The following is an 18,208-nucleotide window of genomic DNA, read 5'->3' as shown; positions in this document are numbered from 1 at the left end:
GTAAATACCACCTATACGCCGACGACACCCAATTATATTATTCTTTCAAAGGCAAGGACACTACACAAGCGATTGAAGACGTAAATGCTGATCTGGCACGTATTTATAACTGGTCAACTACAAATTCTTTGGCTTTAAATCCTGCTAAGTCGAAAATGCTCGTACTGGGAACTAAACAGCAAATAAAGTACTTCTCAGTTTGCACTGAAAGAATAAAATTAATAATGTTGACATAGAACAAGTCGCATCCGCTCGTAATCTCGGTATAAATATTGATGCAGAACAAAAATATATAGAACATGTAAATATGAAAATTAGAAGTGCATTTTTAAGTTAAAAACCCTGTACAAAATTAGGCCCTATATTAATGAAGAATTACGACACACTATGACGGAATTATTGGTCCTCTCACATTTTAATTACTGTAGTTCAGTTTATAGCCGGAGAATAAAGTCTTACACCGAAAAAGCCATCCAACGAGTTCAAAATGCTTGTATTCGGTTCTGTTACAACATTCCGAAAAGAGACCCCATAACCCCCGTCCTAAACCGTAAGGGCATACTTAATATGAGGTCGCGGATGGAACTTCAGTACGCAGGGTTGATACATAGAATAATCTGGAACAAAACACCCGCTTATTTATTTGAAAAACTTACCTGGTATCAGCACGGTAGCAAACATCTTCGTTCCGCTTCCTTAAATATGATAAAAATTGCACCACATACCTCGGCTCGATATCGAGGCTGTTTCAAGTTTGCTGCGGCAAGTATTTGGAATGATCTTCCTCCACCGCTTCGGCTTAAAGGAAGTGTAGGTAGTTTTAAAATAAATATAAATCAGCTCTGTTAAAGAAACAACTTGCCGCTGAAAACGTGAAACACTCGTACCTGAAAACCTAAGCCTAAAGCCATACCTTCAAGCAGTAGTAAATAAAAACAGAATTAATGATTATAATATATAGAGAAACCAAAAGTTACCATGCTTTTTACACACATACACACTTTCACACACACATACATACATACACATACATATACACACACGCACACACATGTACACACACTATTGTTCTTTTCAAATGATAATTTTAATACGAATGAGATTATGGATTTATGTTTGTTAAAGATAATTTTAACTGTTATTATTAGACCTAAGCAGTTTAAAACGAATGGAGAAGCAGTTAGTCCTAACCTCGCCTAACACCAAAGGGGCCAGGAGTGGCTGAAAACCAGCGCTGGCTGAGTATCACAGCTCAGACAGCAGTTAGCTGAGCCACTTCCTTTTGCCATTTTTATTTATAAGATTGTTTTGTTTTTATTTTTTTAATTTCTGTAATAGTTTTAATTTTGGCAATAAACGTTTTTATTATTATTATTATTATTATTTTTTATTATTATTATTATTAATATAAGCATAAGCCTATAATATAGTATAAGGACAAACCGGTGTGAACATTCAAAGAAAAATAATAAAAATGAAACATGAAAGATATATCACCTAATACAAATATACATGAAGGAAATACAACAAAATTATCGCAAATTACGCAAACAAAATTCCACAAGTACAGACAATAGTAGTAGCTAACATAATAGTTATGATGACAGTGGCTAAACGTGAAACAAAGGGGCAGTATAATCCATCGCAGCGACTCGCCGCTGCCAATAACGAAGGCCTATGCTTAGCGAGCGGATAAATCTCAGAGCGTGTGGTGTGCAGGCGCGGACTGAGAGACTTATAGGAAATATTTACTAATATTTTGTTTATGAATTTCGAAGGTGTGTAAAGTCTACCAATCCGCACTAGGCTAGCGTGGTGGACTAAGGCCTAATCCCTCTCAGTAGTAGAGAAGGCCCGTGCCCAGCAGTGGGACAGTATATAATACAGGGTGAATATTATTATATATTATTATTATTATATTTTGCTCTTCACAAATGTCAAATTGATTATAGACGTAAATGTTTGTTTAGTGATTTGTTTTGTCACTGAGTAATCAAGGGATCGAAAAAGAAATATTTTTTACAAGTTTGTAGTGTATCTGTTAAACAGGTTGTTGTTTTTTTTTAGATGTAGTAATTTTTACAGGTTTTAAACCTGATAAGTCTGTAAAATATTAACCAGAGAACAAAGACACTGTTTGAAAAATAAATATATGTGTACAGATTAATTTTATTCATTCCTGAATGTCATAAAAATCCTTTTGCATCAAAAACTTTAGTAGCGCTGTAATTATGACTAATGTACCTCTCACAAAATTTTTAGTAATGCAATAGTGAATTCTACGATATCATGTACATAAGGTCCAACAACCATAATATTTTTCTGCTCTCTTATTACATATCGTTATTGGTCTTATATTCCATTACCGAAACCTAGGGCCCACGACCCCCACTAAACCCAATTCCCACCCAGACCGATCCCCAGTGACCCAGTGAAAAGTGAAACGCGCGTGAAATGGAACGCAACGGCCCTCCACAAGATGGCGACTTGATGTATGGACGGGCCGCCGCCTGCGACGTTGATGAAGCGACTCTACCATGGCTTAAACTGATTTTGTATAATATAGATCGAAACTGACAGCCTGTGGTCCCCTATGTGGGATCTAGGTACAGTATTCCGCAGTAACTCATCCTTCCCTTGTTATTTCTATATTATTATTTCCACTTCTACTCACTCTAATTCAATTCCAACTAACCGGGCCTTCTGTACCCGCTACCCGTGCTGGTTGGTCCTAAATTCAACAAAATTACACACACACTCACTCATACCTTTTATTACTGAAAGAGTAGACAGAGATGCAACTACTGCACCCATTTTTCACCGCGTGTATTCTGTCCCATGATGTGATAGGAGGCGAACCCCTTGTAACTGTAATTCTCGCAATGTCGATATTAATTCAGTAGACATATGTCGAAATAAAATAGCCTGTTTCGTATAAAAACTAATTTTCCCCAGCATTTCAGCAAATTAATTAAAAATAAAGCAGCTCTTTATATTTGAAATATGGTTGAGAACAAAAGTAGGTGCGTAGTTGGGTTATAACGCTATCTCTTTCTCACGCACGGAGTCGTATGACCAGTGTCACTCGATGACGTCACAGTTTACTATTACTGTTATTTCACAGCCACTCCATATACCAAATTTAAAGCTACATATTTTATTCATAATTGTGTATATTTTGAAAATTCTCCTATGTTAAATTTTGGATGACATTCATGCCGATCTGTTTGAACTGGATATACACAAGCAGATCCCAGAACGCGACACACTTAGGTTGGCCAAAGTGGCGGATTTGACACCTTATGCATGGAGGACGCTTTCCGGCCGGACACAAGTAGATAGTAGCTGGACACTAGCACCGGCTACTCCGTCTGACATATTATAATGTAATAAACAAAAATGTCTGCGTAGTGAGAATTATACTGTTGTTCCAAACACGCCGCGTGTTCATGCAAGTTTGAAGCCCGTGCGTCCCCAGAGATTTCCCGTCACCCGCCAATTTGCTGACTTATAACTGCGTACGGACATTGTGATACTGTATAGGCGTATAAAAGATTTTTGACCCTAAATATTTGATTCAAAATAGACATTACCAAAACATATTTGTAGCTACTAGATACTGAGAGAATAACTACATAAGCTGTTTTCCTGATAGTATGATCTATGTCTGTCGTCAATTTTTTTTAGTCCGTAATTAATATGACAGAATAGATAATAGACGCAAGGTTAGGCAGAAGCGCAACGCATGCACCATTTTTGCCGTGTATTTTTATACAAGCATGGGCAACGAGACGCCTCATGGTAGGTCCCTCGTCAGTCAACATAATTGGGTGGTTTACTATTTTTCATTTTGTACATTACTCTTATATAACACAAAATACTATAATAGAGAAATTCTTTTGCGAAAACAACGTCCAAATTAATAAAAATATAGAGCAGATTTTTATATTTGACATATTGTTGTGAACAAAAACGAGTGCGTGGTGGAGTGCGTATAGCGCGAGAAAGAGATAGCGTGATGACCCTAGCACGCTATTTCTTTCTCGCGCTAATATCGTGTGTATTGCCATGCACGTATAGAAAATGAGACTAGTTTCGATATTATGTATTTACACATACTTATTTCTAGACCTATGTTTTTGAATATGTTTAACCGAGTTCAATAAGTAAGGTATGGGACACTCGCAGTGATTTGTGCCGGCAGTTACAATGCATACGTTATGCGCGCAATACAGGTTTACGGGCCGACAAATTACATTCACAACTGGTAATATCGGTTTGTAGAGTTCTGTGTTGTGCATCGTTTAAATTATTTATTTTACTGTGAGCTATGGTAGGGTTTGCACGGTTTTTTAAATGCCGGCATATTATATAAAATATAATATCAGCCCTGTATTATATACTGTCCCACTGGTGGGCACGGGCCTCCTCTAATACTGAGAGGGAGTAGGATTTAATTAAATAAATAAATAAAAAAAATGTTTCAACTGGCTAGAGTTAATTATTTCTCATTAGTCCATAAGGTGTCTAGACCCTCTTCCATATCATTAGGCGCAATAGATCACTTCCTGAAGCCGTACAAAAAAAAACAACGGGACAGCAAGTCTCTTAATTGCAAGCGTCATTACCCAAAGCAACTTTAAATCATAAACCACTGCGTGATTTTAATGAATTCGTCGCTAGACGCTAATTTTACGTATCGTAATGCCTAATCTTACACTAGCTACAATCTATTTTAAACCAAAACAGTGCTTGTGATGCTACTATGATGCAAAGTAGGCATTGTATTTCCCAGAATTAATGTACAAGGAAGATTTACCAACTTATAATGAACTTAACTGTAAATTAATAAAGTTTCTTTTTATATTATAATAATATTGTGATATCCGAATTTGAATATAGAACTATATCGCATACACAACCCTCCCAATAATCCGTTTTTTCGTCCAACATTCCAATATCAAATTGGGCGTTGGCCATTGGTTATTGGCCCAATGATTTATTGGCCTAAGTGCCCAAAACATGGCCGACGACATCCGAAATTACGCACATTTATACTGTCCTCTCTAATGTATGCGATTACTCACGGCAGACGGTGAGTTTGTCTGTTCTGTGGACAATGTAGGAGGTAATGGGGGGATTCCCCTTAAACGTTGGATAAATTACCGTAAACCGTGTCGATTCCTTGGTTCGAAGGCCTTAGTTTATATAAAAATTAGCTTTTGCTCGCGGCTTCCTCTACTTTAAATAGTTTTTCCGAGATAAATATAGTAGCCTATAGCACTCAGAAGTAATATAGCTTGCTATTAGTATAAATATTTCTTAATCGGTTTGGTAGTTTCTGAGATTAGCGCGTTCGAATAAACAAAGAAATACACACGAGTCGCACGCTTAGAACTAAAGTGACCTAATGCAAAATGTATATATTTGCTGATATTGTTAAAAAACGATCTTCCACAGCTAACTTTAACCCTATGGCGAGAAAAAAACAAAATTATAGAATAGAAACAGATTCTCACTTTCAACGATCGCCCAATTTCATTCCTAATTGTTTCGAAATCTGTTTTATTCATTTTCCACAAATCGTGTTATTTGAGTTATGTCACTTTTGTTCTAAGGGTACGAAGTATAGATCAGTGGCGGAGGACGAAATTTTTCAAAAGGTAACCCGAGGAAAAAATTCGCCTTACCTAACATATCGCGACCAATTTAACAGGAAACAAAAACTAAGACAAACGTAAATAAACCTAAAAGGGAAGCCGGTAGGAATCGGTTTGTAGGGTCGCTTCACCACTGTGGCCTTATTCTCTATCCCGCACGTTATTTTGACAGTGCGTAACGAGCACTTAACACAACGCATCATGTTTAGTACTATAGAAATTTGGTTTACAGAATACCATTCCACGCACATTTCTCAAAGATAACATGACACGGCCGCGTTACGCGTTTGCACTATCATACAGAATAAGGGCCCTGGTAAAGATTAGAAAACAAATTGTGTTGTCAAGACAAGTATAAATACAAGTGTCAAATATGTACGTTTGATATTATTTTTCATTTATTTATTTTTATTTTTCTCACACAGTCATTACAGATGTATTCCAATGCGACAATGTGGGGTAACTATCATTAATTTTAAATTAAAAAACAATTAAGCATAAAACAAAAAATAAAACAATCATAAACATTATTAAAGCATAGAACAAAATCAAAGATAAAATGATTAAATACTAATTATCAGGTGTAACAGAGAATAAACAACATTTATCGTAGTCTAAAATCAGCTTCACCGGCCCTTAAAAAATGTATCATTTGCCTTATAATAATATTATCGGCTTTGTATTATATACTATCTCAGTAATGAGCATGGGCCTCCTCTACTACTGAAAGGGATTAGGCCTTAGTCCACCATGCTGGTCTAATGTGGCCTGGTAGACTTCACATAACAAAATTCTTATAGAGTACTTTTAGGTATGAAGATTTCCTCACGATATTTTTCCTTCACCATTAAAGCAAACTATAATTCACAAAGAATACGCACATTACTTTAGAAAAGTCAAAAGCGCGGCCTTGGGTTTTGAACCCGCGATCATTAATTACGTCAGTACGTTTCACTACCAACTACGCTATCGCCGCTTTTTGCCTTATACTAATATATAAACATCTGTTTACCTATTTTATAATTTTTATATGTACCCACTTTTCACATAAATCGTCTTTTACGACCTGTTTATTCTGCCGCCCTAATTAAGACGTAATTATGTACAGCATACTACATATTAGGGTTGCCGCATTACACCAAATACAAAATACATAATAAAAAGTAGGTTAGATATTTGTTTATAATATTATTTTTACACTACGTGCTGCCTTGTTTACTTCTTTAGGTAGTTAGGCAATTGCAATAGCCTTATAATATCAATAAAATATATACTCAACATAAAACACATCAGGGGTAAGTAGAAGTATAACCAGGTCATCCACTTTTCGCCTATTTGTTCCGTCCCGTGATGTGATAGAGGGCGAGCCTATCGCCATTCAGGCACAAAACATATGAGCAGAAAAACCCAATATCACTGTCCCATCTGGGATTCAAACCTGGGACCTCAGGCCGGTGTCGAACCGCGCACACAATACAAATACGCCACCGAGACAGTCAGCGAAATACCAGCTCTATATTATATAGTATTATATAGGGACAGTAAAGACACTGCTTCTCTACTACTGAGAGGGTCTAGGCCTTAGTTCACCATGGCAGCCAAATACGGTTTGGCAGACTTCACATACCTTCGAAGTTCTTATAAGGAAATCCTTAAGTATGTAAGTTTGCTCACGATATTTCCAACCATAAAGATTAGAAATGGCTGTTCTTACCTAATAACAGTCTGTTTTTTTTTGTATGGTTCTCTTAAGTTCTCTTACCCGTAGAAACCAAACAAAAAAGTATTTCCAATTTAATCTCTATAATACATAATGTAGGAAATAAGAGTATAATTTAGCGACAGTTCTGAGTGCGAATTTCTCTGAGAAACGCTTGCGCCTTACTTTGATGTTTGCTAGGGAGGAGGCGATCACACTTGTCGATATTTTTACTTTTTATGCTATCGAGTTAGATGGACAAGTCGCTTGCTAGCAGTATTCAGTACTATGGGGACGCAAAGTGCTCCTGAACATATCGTGTCACCAATTTGATAGTTGCCTTAGCTTGTTCACCTGAGAGTCAATTAAAGTGAAGTTGTATCTTAATATAATTCAGTCACAGCGCCCCTATATCTACGCAGTATATACTGCGAGCGCTATCATGCCGAAAGCACTAAGAATTATACTTATTATCTCAACATAGCTCCGTATTTAGCCAAGTAACGTTTGTGAATATATTTCCTTCACCCGTAAGTATTATTAAATAATATTTTATCTAATTTATTTATTTTCTTTTACAAATTCTGTGTTAAACTAACCAAATCTCTTGTGCAAAACATAGATTAAAAATATATTAATGATTCAACTCAACTATCAAAACAAGATTATTAAATATTCCACAATGCTACAAGTTTAATATATTTGAAACAAGGGAAATAAAATACTTCAACGGAAAAACAATTACCTGTTATTTCCCACCGCGAAACGTTTTTTACCCTAGAGTACGTGCTTTACTACCGATTGCATTGTTAACAAATGCTAGACTATTTATTAACAACCACGTCGATAAATATATATGATTAACTCTTATAAACTGGTAATCTCAAATGTGTATACCTTGCTCATGTTTTTGATACTTAAAGATGTCTATATTTAACACTGAAGAAAAACATTTTAAAGAAATCAGCACATATAGAATTTCCGAAAAAATTTTGAACAAACCCTCTGTGTCAGCAGTCGGATTTTGAATACTAAATGGATTTAGGCTGGAGAATAATAATATTCAGAAATTATACCAAGTATTTGGCTCTTGCACATCACCACGTTTAACACTTGTTATGAAGTAACTGTACTTATATTATTGGCAGTTACACGCGACACCACAAACTTATTAATAAATCAAACCCAAAATCACCTCGAAAAACCCATCGACACGACCCCATCCCTACGCTCACGCGTTGAAAGCCCTTAGCCCAGTTGCGGAGGCCCTCGTCGCGTCTCCTGATACTTTTATTCCTGCAGGTACAAGTCCTTAGAGCCCTGAGGACACTACCGCCGTGAGCTTGTTATACTTGTTCCATTTTCAACACTATCGATCTCTCCGGTTTTTGTAATGAGGTTTTAATTTTTAGGTACGTGTCGGTTGAAAGAGTCTGGTATATTGCCGTCAAGCAATAGTGGACTATCTTGTAGAAATTTATAAGTCAGATCTCTTAAATATAGATATTGTAAGATGTAATTAGAATTGAGTAGACGACATAGGAAGTATAAAAAATATACTTGCATTTTATTCCCGGCTAGGCAGAGGTTACAACTACTTCCACTTTTCGCCATGTGTGTTCCGACTCATGACGTGATAGAGGGCCTATAGGCATAAAGGACATTCATTCCAAATTCCAGGCTGATAACAAATTGAAACACCCAATAATTTGTCTGACTCGGGATTCGAATCTAAGACTTTAGCCTTTGATTATCTCATCTGATGTAAACTGACAGTGTCTAAATTACACATCTGCCTAAAAGCTGCCATTACATTAAACTTAATTGAACTAATGCATATCTCACAAGATTCCGAGCAAACAATACACGAGATAGCTTAGCATATCAGAGACTAAATCCGCGTGCGACTAACGGAATAACCAGATGCAACTTAGATTAATTGGTACAGATGATAGCTAAGCAGGACGAGAATTGTTGCTCGGAGTTTGTGACATGACTGAAGAATTAGGTTAAAATTAAATTAAATAATTGTTATGGTGTAATTACCACTGTTACAAGAGTGACTAGAGTTTCTGGTTAGTTCTTGTTCCTAATTAATTACAGTGTATATTATAATTAAAATTTAAATTAATATAAAATTTTATAGGTACATAATGTCATATTAAAATTTAAAAAAATCGATTTTGATTAGAAATACCACTGATGTAAATTATTTATAATCCCACAATTAACTCTGTGACATGGAGTAGTTTCCTATGTTTAACTTTAAACATAACGGAATGATATGAATAAGAAATACTTCTGTGAAATCAGCATCAAAATTGGTGGAAAAAGAAAGCAATTATTTATATTTCAAAAATTGTGGGTAAAAAAATTGCGCTCTATTTTTCACGAACATATCATTATGACTGGTGACACTTGATGACATCACAGTTTGCTATTATTCTTATATAACGGCTACCCTTTCCACCAAATTTCTATGCTTTAACGTTATTTATGTATATACGCATGGATTTTGAAAATTCTTCTTCGGTAACATTTTGGATTTCATAAATTTCTTATAAAAGTGTTTTTTTTTTAATAGTCGACTGCTCTAATGTATTACTAAACGATTATGATGTAAAACCGACTGGAAAAGAAAATGCTATCTACTCACCCTCTTGTTGTCTCGAAACTTCAACCAGCCACTGATGACACTGTTGTCCACTTCACAGCCCTCTTCCTCTTCTTCCATCTTCCTAGAGGGCAGAGGGGACCCTCCAGGACTGTCCAGCACCTCCCGCCTTCTCATCACGGGAGTGCACTGCTGAGACAGTCTACCCTCATTGACGGCATCACTCTTCCTCCCCAAGACAGGAGTAGCATGAGCAGACACTCCTCCCAGAAGACCACGTCTGGCGAGAAAAGGGCTTCCTTCCCACTGCCGCTTCGGACTTTTGCATTCAGCATGGACGCAGAGGGTGTCGAAGTTGGCGAGTTCCACCGAGACCCCTGGTCTGCAGGCCGCTTGGGTGTGTGGTGAGGATGGTTTGCTTGGCGATGCTGCACCCATGCCGATGAAGTTCCTCGCGCCTCTCCATGTTGCTGCTTATTCGGGAAACAACTGGAGGGTCCACGCCATTTGCTAAAGATGCATCTGCAACAAAGAGATATATTCGTATTAATAAATAACAAAGACAGCATATTATAATAAAAAAAAAAATCGTACCTACATTCACTTAATACTTTGCTATTTATGTTATTATTAATTATTAATGAATAGACAAAACAATTAAAAATGAAATAGAGACAATGAATAATATCAGGCCCACTTTCAAGTTTCGCCACGTCTTAACATTTTCCTTTACATTAATAAAAAGAAACAAGACCAAAAATATTAATAAAGCGACCCTTCAAAACTTCGATAGAATTTCATCGTCATAAATTACTTTGCGAATTACTATCCGAAGTATGCATGGCAGTTATACCCGTTGCCGGTCGAAAAACGACGGCAAATTTATAACGTTATCTTAGTTCGAACGGTACGTAAGTCCGTGCAAAAAACTTTTTCGGTAGCGGGAAATCTAATCACCATAGATTATCGCGGAATGCCGATGGGGCCGAATGGGAGCTCGAATTTTAAATGGAACAACGACAGCATGCGCTTTTTTAAGTGGATTCTCTTGGAAAGGCTGATGGTGCGTCTAGTGTGGGAAATGATGCAATCATAGGACTCCTTTTGGACTTTGCTATGTATGCTATAACTTTACAGTGTGCCAAAATAGATGAACACATTCAAAACTTTAAGTGGCCTGTATACAATATTGCGCCTTGTCCAATTTTTTTCTCTACAAATAAACAAAACCGGACCAATCATAATTTAGATAAAGAGAAGAAATGTTAAGGTTTTAATTTTTATCGTCGTCGACTACTTTTGTGACAAACTATTCATTAGTGATTGTCTTTTGACTTTTTGATATTTTTTATAATCTATTAAGTCAACTTAAGTGCACGCATAATTCTAGCTAAAATACTAACGTTTTCCAGTCTAAAAATAAGAATCACATTAAAATTATTTTATATAATTTGACATCGTATTTAAAGGAATAAAATGTCATATCGGACTTAGGATTACGCTCAGGTATACAAATGGGTTGAATTTTTTCTTCAATAACGCGATCGTTTAATGTTACCTTTCCTATATACTCGTGGAAGTCTCGAGTATGCGAGGGGCTGTCTACTACCGCAATGTTTATTACTACCGTCAAGCAGCAGTGTGCAATGTGCATACACTGTTATATTCTAGTTCGAAGGATATTGTAGACAACGTAATTATGAGAGTTAAATTCTTAAGTCCCAGAGTGATGAGCGCACTGGAGTGCCACGCAGTACTTTAAAATTTATAATACTATATGGTGTTGCTACTGTTTATGGGCGGTCGTTTTATTTATCATCAGGCGATCGGCATGTTCGTCTAGTCATTCAACTGCAAAAAACTACCCCTGACTAAAAATTAATACCAGTATCAATTAACTTGCAATGCGGTCGCTGAGACATCAATGTCTTATCATACCCGAAAATTGTATTTAATCCTTGACCCTTTGAATTTAAAGTCCATTGCAGCACAATTAAAGATGTTCAGAGTTCATTAGGGTCTAAAAGGGGTCTTAAATTGACGTCCTGATGCCTCAAAGACTTTTATTGTTACATTAAGAGGCCATAGATTTCGTCGGTTGGCACCACTTAATCCCTCTAATATTGGGGTATAATGTTATTTTCAACAGAGAATTGGCCCTTTAATGAAGTTAAGGGTTGTTAATACAGGGTGGTTTAAATTTAACGACGATCTCATTTATTATTTGCATTAAGTGGATTTTCTGAATATGCAGTCATGAGACGTGAGTCGGTTTAAGTATGACCTATTAGTCTTACTATTAGTAGCTTAGAATGTATATTACTCTTAATTCATTGTATTGCGGTACGACTGAAGTCTCGGGTTCGATCTCCGGATCGGGTAAAGTGATTATGGGTTTTTCTACTGAGAATCTGACCGGAGTCTGAAATTTGTGCCCGATATGGTAATAATTATTAGATGTATTATTTAAGAACCAAAATTTAAAGATTGAACCCTAAATATATATTTTTTACAATAAAAAAAATAAATGTATATAAAACTAGCTTTGCCTACGGCTCCGCTTGCATGAAACAGATTCCCTGAGATAAAAGTAACGTATAGCACTCAGGAGGAATGTAGCTTCCTATTAGTGAAAAAAATCAAAATAAGTTTATAAGTTCCTGAGATTGGCGTGTCCAAACAAACTCGTCAGCTTTTCAATATTAGCATAGATATGTAATCATAAAATATTGTTACACTACCAAACAACCAGTTCTACACAGCCGAAACCGCTTACGAAATTACAACCCAAATCGAAGTTCTGAGGTCACAACTGACTAAACTCAAAAACCACGCGCGAAATCCTGTCTAGCAAGTTGACTTTACTAAGTTAAATCGATGTGCTCAATAATGCAAGAGTCGGACCGGCGACTCCATGATTAGTGTCATTATGTAATGATAGTAAAACGTACGAGGGGGGGTGTTGAGTTGTCTTTTTAAAGGGGATTAATAAAGCAAATACTACATTTTTTCCACTTAATAACGAGCAATTTACTCGCTTGATGCCCCATAATTACCCATAAATAGAAGCTTTAGAACAGAACTTTGAATTACAAAGGACTTTATGAAAGCTGCGGTCGTCTCCCTCAGTTATTAAGTCTTACTAGAATGTACAAATAACAAGATTCTTTAAATAGAACGGCTCTCAAATAATCCTATTTTGAAAAGAGTTTTTTGAAGGTCCTTTAAATCTATCTGCATCGGTGGCGTTGTCTTGCGCTGTACGACTTCTTTGGTTCGAATCCTTGGGCCGGGAGATATTGAGTATTTCTTTCCACAATCAACCAGAATATTGTGCCAGATATGGTGATAGTATCACCCCCTATCACACCATAGGACGGAATACACACGACGAAAAATATGTGCAATTATGACATTTCAATTCACACTTTCCATTTCTGCCTAACTCTTTAACGATAAAAGGTTGAGGTTATAGGTAAAGCGGCGATAGCCTAGTTGGGTGTGGAACGGACTGCCAAGACGAATGTCCGCAGGTTCAAATCCCAAGGGCACACACCTCTGACTTTTCTAATAAATCATGTGTGTATTCTTTGTGAATGTATCGTTCGCTTTAACGGTGAAGGAAAACATCGTGAGGAAACCTGCACATCTGAGAAGTTCTCTATAGGTATCTCGAAGGTGTGTGAAGTCTACCAATCCGCACTTGGCCAGCGTGGTGGACTAAGGCCTAATCCCTCTCAGTAGTAGAGGAGGCCCGTGCTCAGCAGTGGGCAAGTATATAATACAGGGCTGATATTATTATTTATTATTATTATTATAGATAGAGTTACAGCAAACAACACAAACAATCAGATTCAGTTCTGATAAATTCAATATCTGCAAGCTTCAGTCCAACTTGTTTCCCATATCAGAACATCCAACTGATACACGCAAACAAACTAGGAGTAAACGAGCGAGTACTCACAGCGCTTGTATAATCCGATCGCCCTGGTTTTAATGACCGGCCGACTCGTGACGAGATTTCGGCACATATTTACATGCGGAGTTTAATAAACTTGAAGTTATGGCTTGAACAGAACGTTTGTGTGTTCGATTATAATTGTGGGATTAGTGATGTGCTGACCAATGTAGAAGTGGGATAATAGGATAAATATGAGTGGAATAATATTAATAGAATAAGGTTGTGGGGTTTGGTAAATGTCTAGTTGGTTCGTCAGTAGAGATTACAATGATAGTAGAATTATCTGAGTAATATCACCACTTCGTGATTTTAACCAGATTTAACATTATTAGTGAAATTATGCCGCTATGGTCAATTTAGGAACTTCACTTGCAGGAGCTCGGCGTGAAGAGGTAGCTCCCCTACCGCGTTATATGATTTAAATTAATTATTTATTTGGGTTTTGTTCTCAGCTTCGGCGCCAATGTTTTTTTCGGGATAGAAGTCCCGATATTTTCCTGGAATAAAAAATAGCTTATGCCTTTTCCAGTTTCCTAAAATATCTCCATACCTCATCGATATCCGTTCGGTAGTTTTGACTTGCATCGCTTTTAGACAGACAGAGGAAGATACACCTCATCGCTTAATCAATCATCTATTAATTTCATCAGTACTTCAACCAAAACTTATGCACGGTGGGACATTTGTCGTGGCCTTAGGCACACAGTTAAGTGTATATACCTCATGGTTGTTAATTCACATTGAGGCCTATAATAGCTCGCGAATAATTCCTAGCCTTCCTTTCCTTACATCCTAAGAGTTTTCTTATCCTTCTCCCACACTTCCATCTATCCCCTCCCAACTTTCTTCCAGGGCCCTGGAGTCGCTAAGCCGGGCAATTCCAGCATCCCATTAGCAGAACTCCTGCTGTTGACTGCGGGTCCGATATCAACAAAAACAACCAAAACTTAGGCAAAAATAATTAGGTCAGCAAGACCGCAACACATCTTAAAGAAAGCGTATATTCACGAGACGGGCCTAACGCACCTTATAGCCAATAAGCAGGCCCAATCAAACGGAAAGAGATAATTGAAAAGATAAGGGTGGAATTATGCGGTCCTCATTCACTGACCGAAGGCCGAACATTGAGATTGGGGTAGGCAGGATTAGAAGGTAATTAATATCAGTTTGCGGAATGGATTTTTTGTATAAACCTGTTATGTAGTAGGAATTATTTGGTTGAGATTAATGATTGAGAATATTGACTTGGGTTCAATTAAGGTCAAAGGAATATAGATAGTATATAATTTTCTACTTGCGATTCTCTTATTCAATGAAAGTTACTGCACTAGATCTGATAGTAAATACAGTGTCAATAATTGCGTGTTTTTATTTAGCTGTCAAAATTGTGCTTTCGTGTTTTACTTGTACATTGATCTTTTTTTTAATACGGGGTCGATAAGGTTACCACACATTATCTAATGATAAGTGTAGTGGATTCTAAATAGTGTCGACTGATGAGAGACGATTACCCCTCGCCAGTCAATACAATTATGCCGGCCTGTTTAAAACAAAAATATACATATTTTGTAAACCTATCAATATTAAAAGCCGGTTTAAATATACAATCCTAATCTAAATCTGTAATACGATTTTGAGGATGAACCGATCCATAACTCATTTGTTAGCATATCCAAAAATCACTGTTCTGGTTGGTCCATTTGTAAGATGAAGATGGAGAATGAAGAAAATGGAGATATCTTCTAAGAAATTAATCCTATACAATAATTTGGTTCCGCACATAAGAGTCACATTAAGTTTGTTTATTGAATATCTCGTAGCTAGAAACGTAGTGCAGTAACCAATAAACAAATTATATATTTATTTTAATGTATTAATAAGTACCTATTTTGTGCATGTGAAACTAGCCTGTAAGAATTTCTTGCACTTAGGTATTCCGTTTGAAAATTGTATTGTTATAAACAATTGTTGGCTAGTCAAATAAATAAATGAATTGTACGTATCTATTATTAACATTTCTATATAATCTTACAAATTTTTCATAGCAGCAGTACTAACCCCATTATCGGCCAAGCCCCGACAATCAAACTAACTTCACCCAGCGAATTTTACAATAGTAACGTAACTAACTCTTCCCAGATCGATATCGTAAGAATAATTTATAATTCCGCTTCTAGAGCACGTACGGAATGATGGCTTGATCCAACCTTCCATGCAGTGAGCCATAAACCGGCTGCAGGCTTCGTAAATGTTGCACGGCCTAACGCATGTGTTTTCAAACGTCGTTCCTTGTAGATCGATAGTAAGGGTTAACTGTTTACATTCCGGCAGTTTCCTGGTGTTAGAACCGGAATAAAAAATTCCGGTTGGAATATTTTTTGTGCTTAGATTTTTGTATCGGGAATTTGATGGTTATCAAGAACTCTCTTGGAACCGGAATGTAATGAATATTTTCCGGTTCAACATCTTATTCCCTTGGCACCTAAGCTTGTTTTTATTCCACAATAGGAAGTCCCTAGAGCTTGTTGTAAAATGTGTAATATTTTATGTATTTATATAGTATGTATTTGTAGTCGAGGGACCTTAAACACACGGCAGGTGATGCTTAAATATAAGTAAGTTCTTTTTTGGAGAACTTATAATAAATAAGTAATAAAAATATACGCAAGAAAAATGATATATGACAGACAGAAAAAAAATGAGATAAATTTCGAAAATAGTTTCATTTCCATGTCCAACATTCAAGTAAGCATAAGAAACCAATGTAAAATAGACAGAGTAAGTCTTAAAAAATGTATGGTTCCCAACGTATACGGTCCCTTGTGTTAGCTACTTGTGTGACCTATCTTATTGGTGATTATGAATAAATATATCGTTTAAGTATGATCCACTTTCGCTTTTTATTTCAAACGTAGAGATAAAATTCTTAAAAAAATAAGGTCATATATTTTATACATGTTTAGGACGAGAATCGATCATTGAATGCCCTCCTTAAATAGGTCCCTCGACTATCATTACATACTGTGAATTACACATTTTTAGATGTCAATTCCTCTGTGTTTTTAAGTTCTTATTAATTTAAAAGATCATTTGTACAATGATTATACAAACAATGATTTCTTTAATTAATAAATATGAGTGTACTTTGTTTTTCCTTACAGGTAAATTTAAAAATCTAAGAGTGTGCAATAAAATTAAGCAATTAGAAAGGCCGGTATGATTATGGCAACTACTATGATAATATATCTCCCTGCGATCAAAAATTTTATATGGACTGCACGACAAAATCTCCGATGTAGTTACTTTATTTCAAGTAAAATATTTTCCGATTTTGACAACCCTAATGCCATCGTCTAGTGTTTAACTATGTGAGGTTGCTTGTTTCCTGGTTTAAAAGTGTTTTGTGGGGAAGTGAAGGGGCTGATCGAATATCCGGGTACCTTGTGACATACACTGTATAACTGGGAAACAGACAACCAGGACATTTGAATATTAGTAAGACTTCTTGAATGTTATAATATACTTTGAAGGTTATATTAATAAATAGCTAAACAAATTCAAAACTTCAAATCGTCTAAACACTTTTGTGTTCTTACCAAAAAAAATATTTCTTAATAAAAATAAAATTAAAGGGAATTACTTTATTTTATAAAAAGAAAAAAAGTTTTAATTAAGCTTAACTTATATAGGCAGTTGAAATTCTTGAAATTGCTGAGCTTCTTATGTTTTTTTATTATTTAACAAAAGGCATAACACAGAACACAATCATTATAAAGAATTCACTACATTACATTAAGACTAGATTGAATTCCTTAAACCTGGTATCTGAATAATATTGCAAAATTCGCTGAAGACTCTGTAAATATTTGGAGGAGGCCTATGTCTAGCAGTGTACATCCTGATCGCTGATGAAGGAACGAAACAACCACACGTATCACGCCTTGATCTTCGAAGAGGTAGGCAGAGGTGTAACCAATTTTCACCGTGTGTGTCCCGTCCCATGATGTGATGAGGGCGAACTTATTGCCATATCAGACACTAAATTCCCAATACCGGTCTGACACTGAGCAAAAACCCAAACATCACTTTGCTCATCCCGGTATTCAAACCCAGACGTCATACCGTAACCAATACCACTACGCCACTAATGCGGTATTTGCAACATTTAATATTTATCTTCTTCAATACTATATTTAACAATAGATTGTATTGAAAGACATAACAATCCGAACATAACGAAACAGCTCTCAGTCACGGCTGAGCGCGCGCGGGGT

The 18,208-nt window shown here is 36.3% G+C and overlaps 1 protein-coding gene across 1 annotated transcript in view; it reads right to left on the bottom strand.

Annotated features, from left to right (window-relative positions):
* Positions 1-587: 587 nt before the first annotated feature.
* Positions 588-18,208, bottom strand: part of LOC115446226 — a 29,438-nt gene continuing 11,817 nt past the window's right edge. The window contains exons 2-3 of the mRNA XM_037437180.1: positions 10,016-10,495; positions 588-617 (exon numbers count right to left, since the gene is read on the bottom strand). Of these exons, the coding sequence (XP_037293077.1) occupies positions 588-617; positions 10,016-10,411 (426 nt within the window). The 5' untranslated portion in view covers positions 10,412-10,495. The remainder of the gene's footprint in view (positions 618-10,015; positions 10,496-18,208) is intronic.

The sequence above is a fragment of the Manduca sexta genome, chromosome 10 (assembly GCF_014839805.1).
Source record: "Manduca sexta isolate Smith_Timp_Sample1 chromosome 10, JHU_Msex_v1.0, whole genome shotgun sequence".
NCBI lineage: Eukaryota > Metazoa > Arthropoda > Insecta > Lepidoptera > Sphingidae > Manduca > Manduca sexta.
The sequence above is the reverse complement of the archived record's forward strand: the minus strand, read 5'-3'. Positions and strand labels throughout refer to the sequence as shown.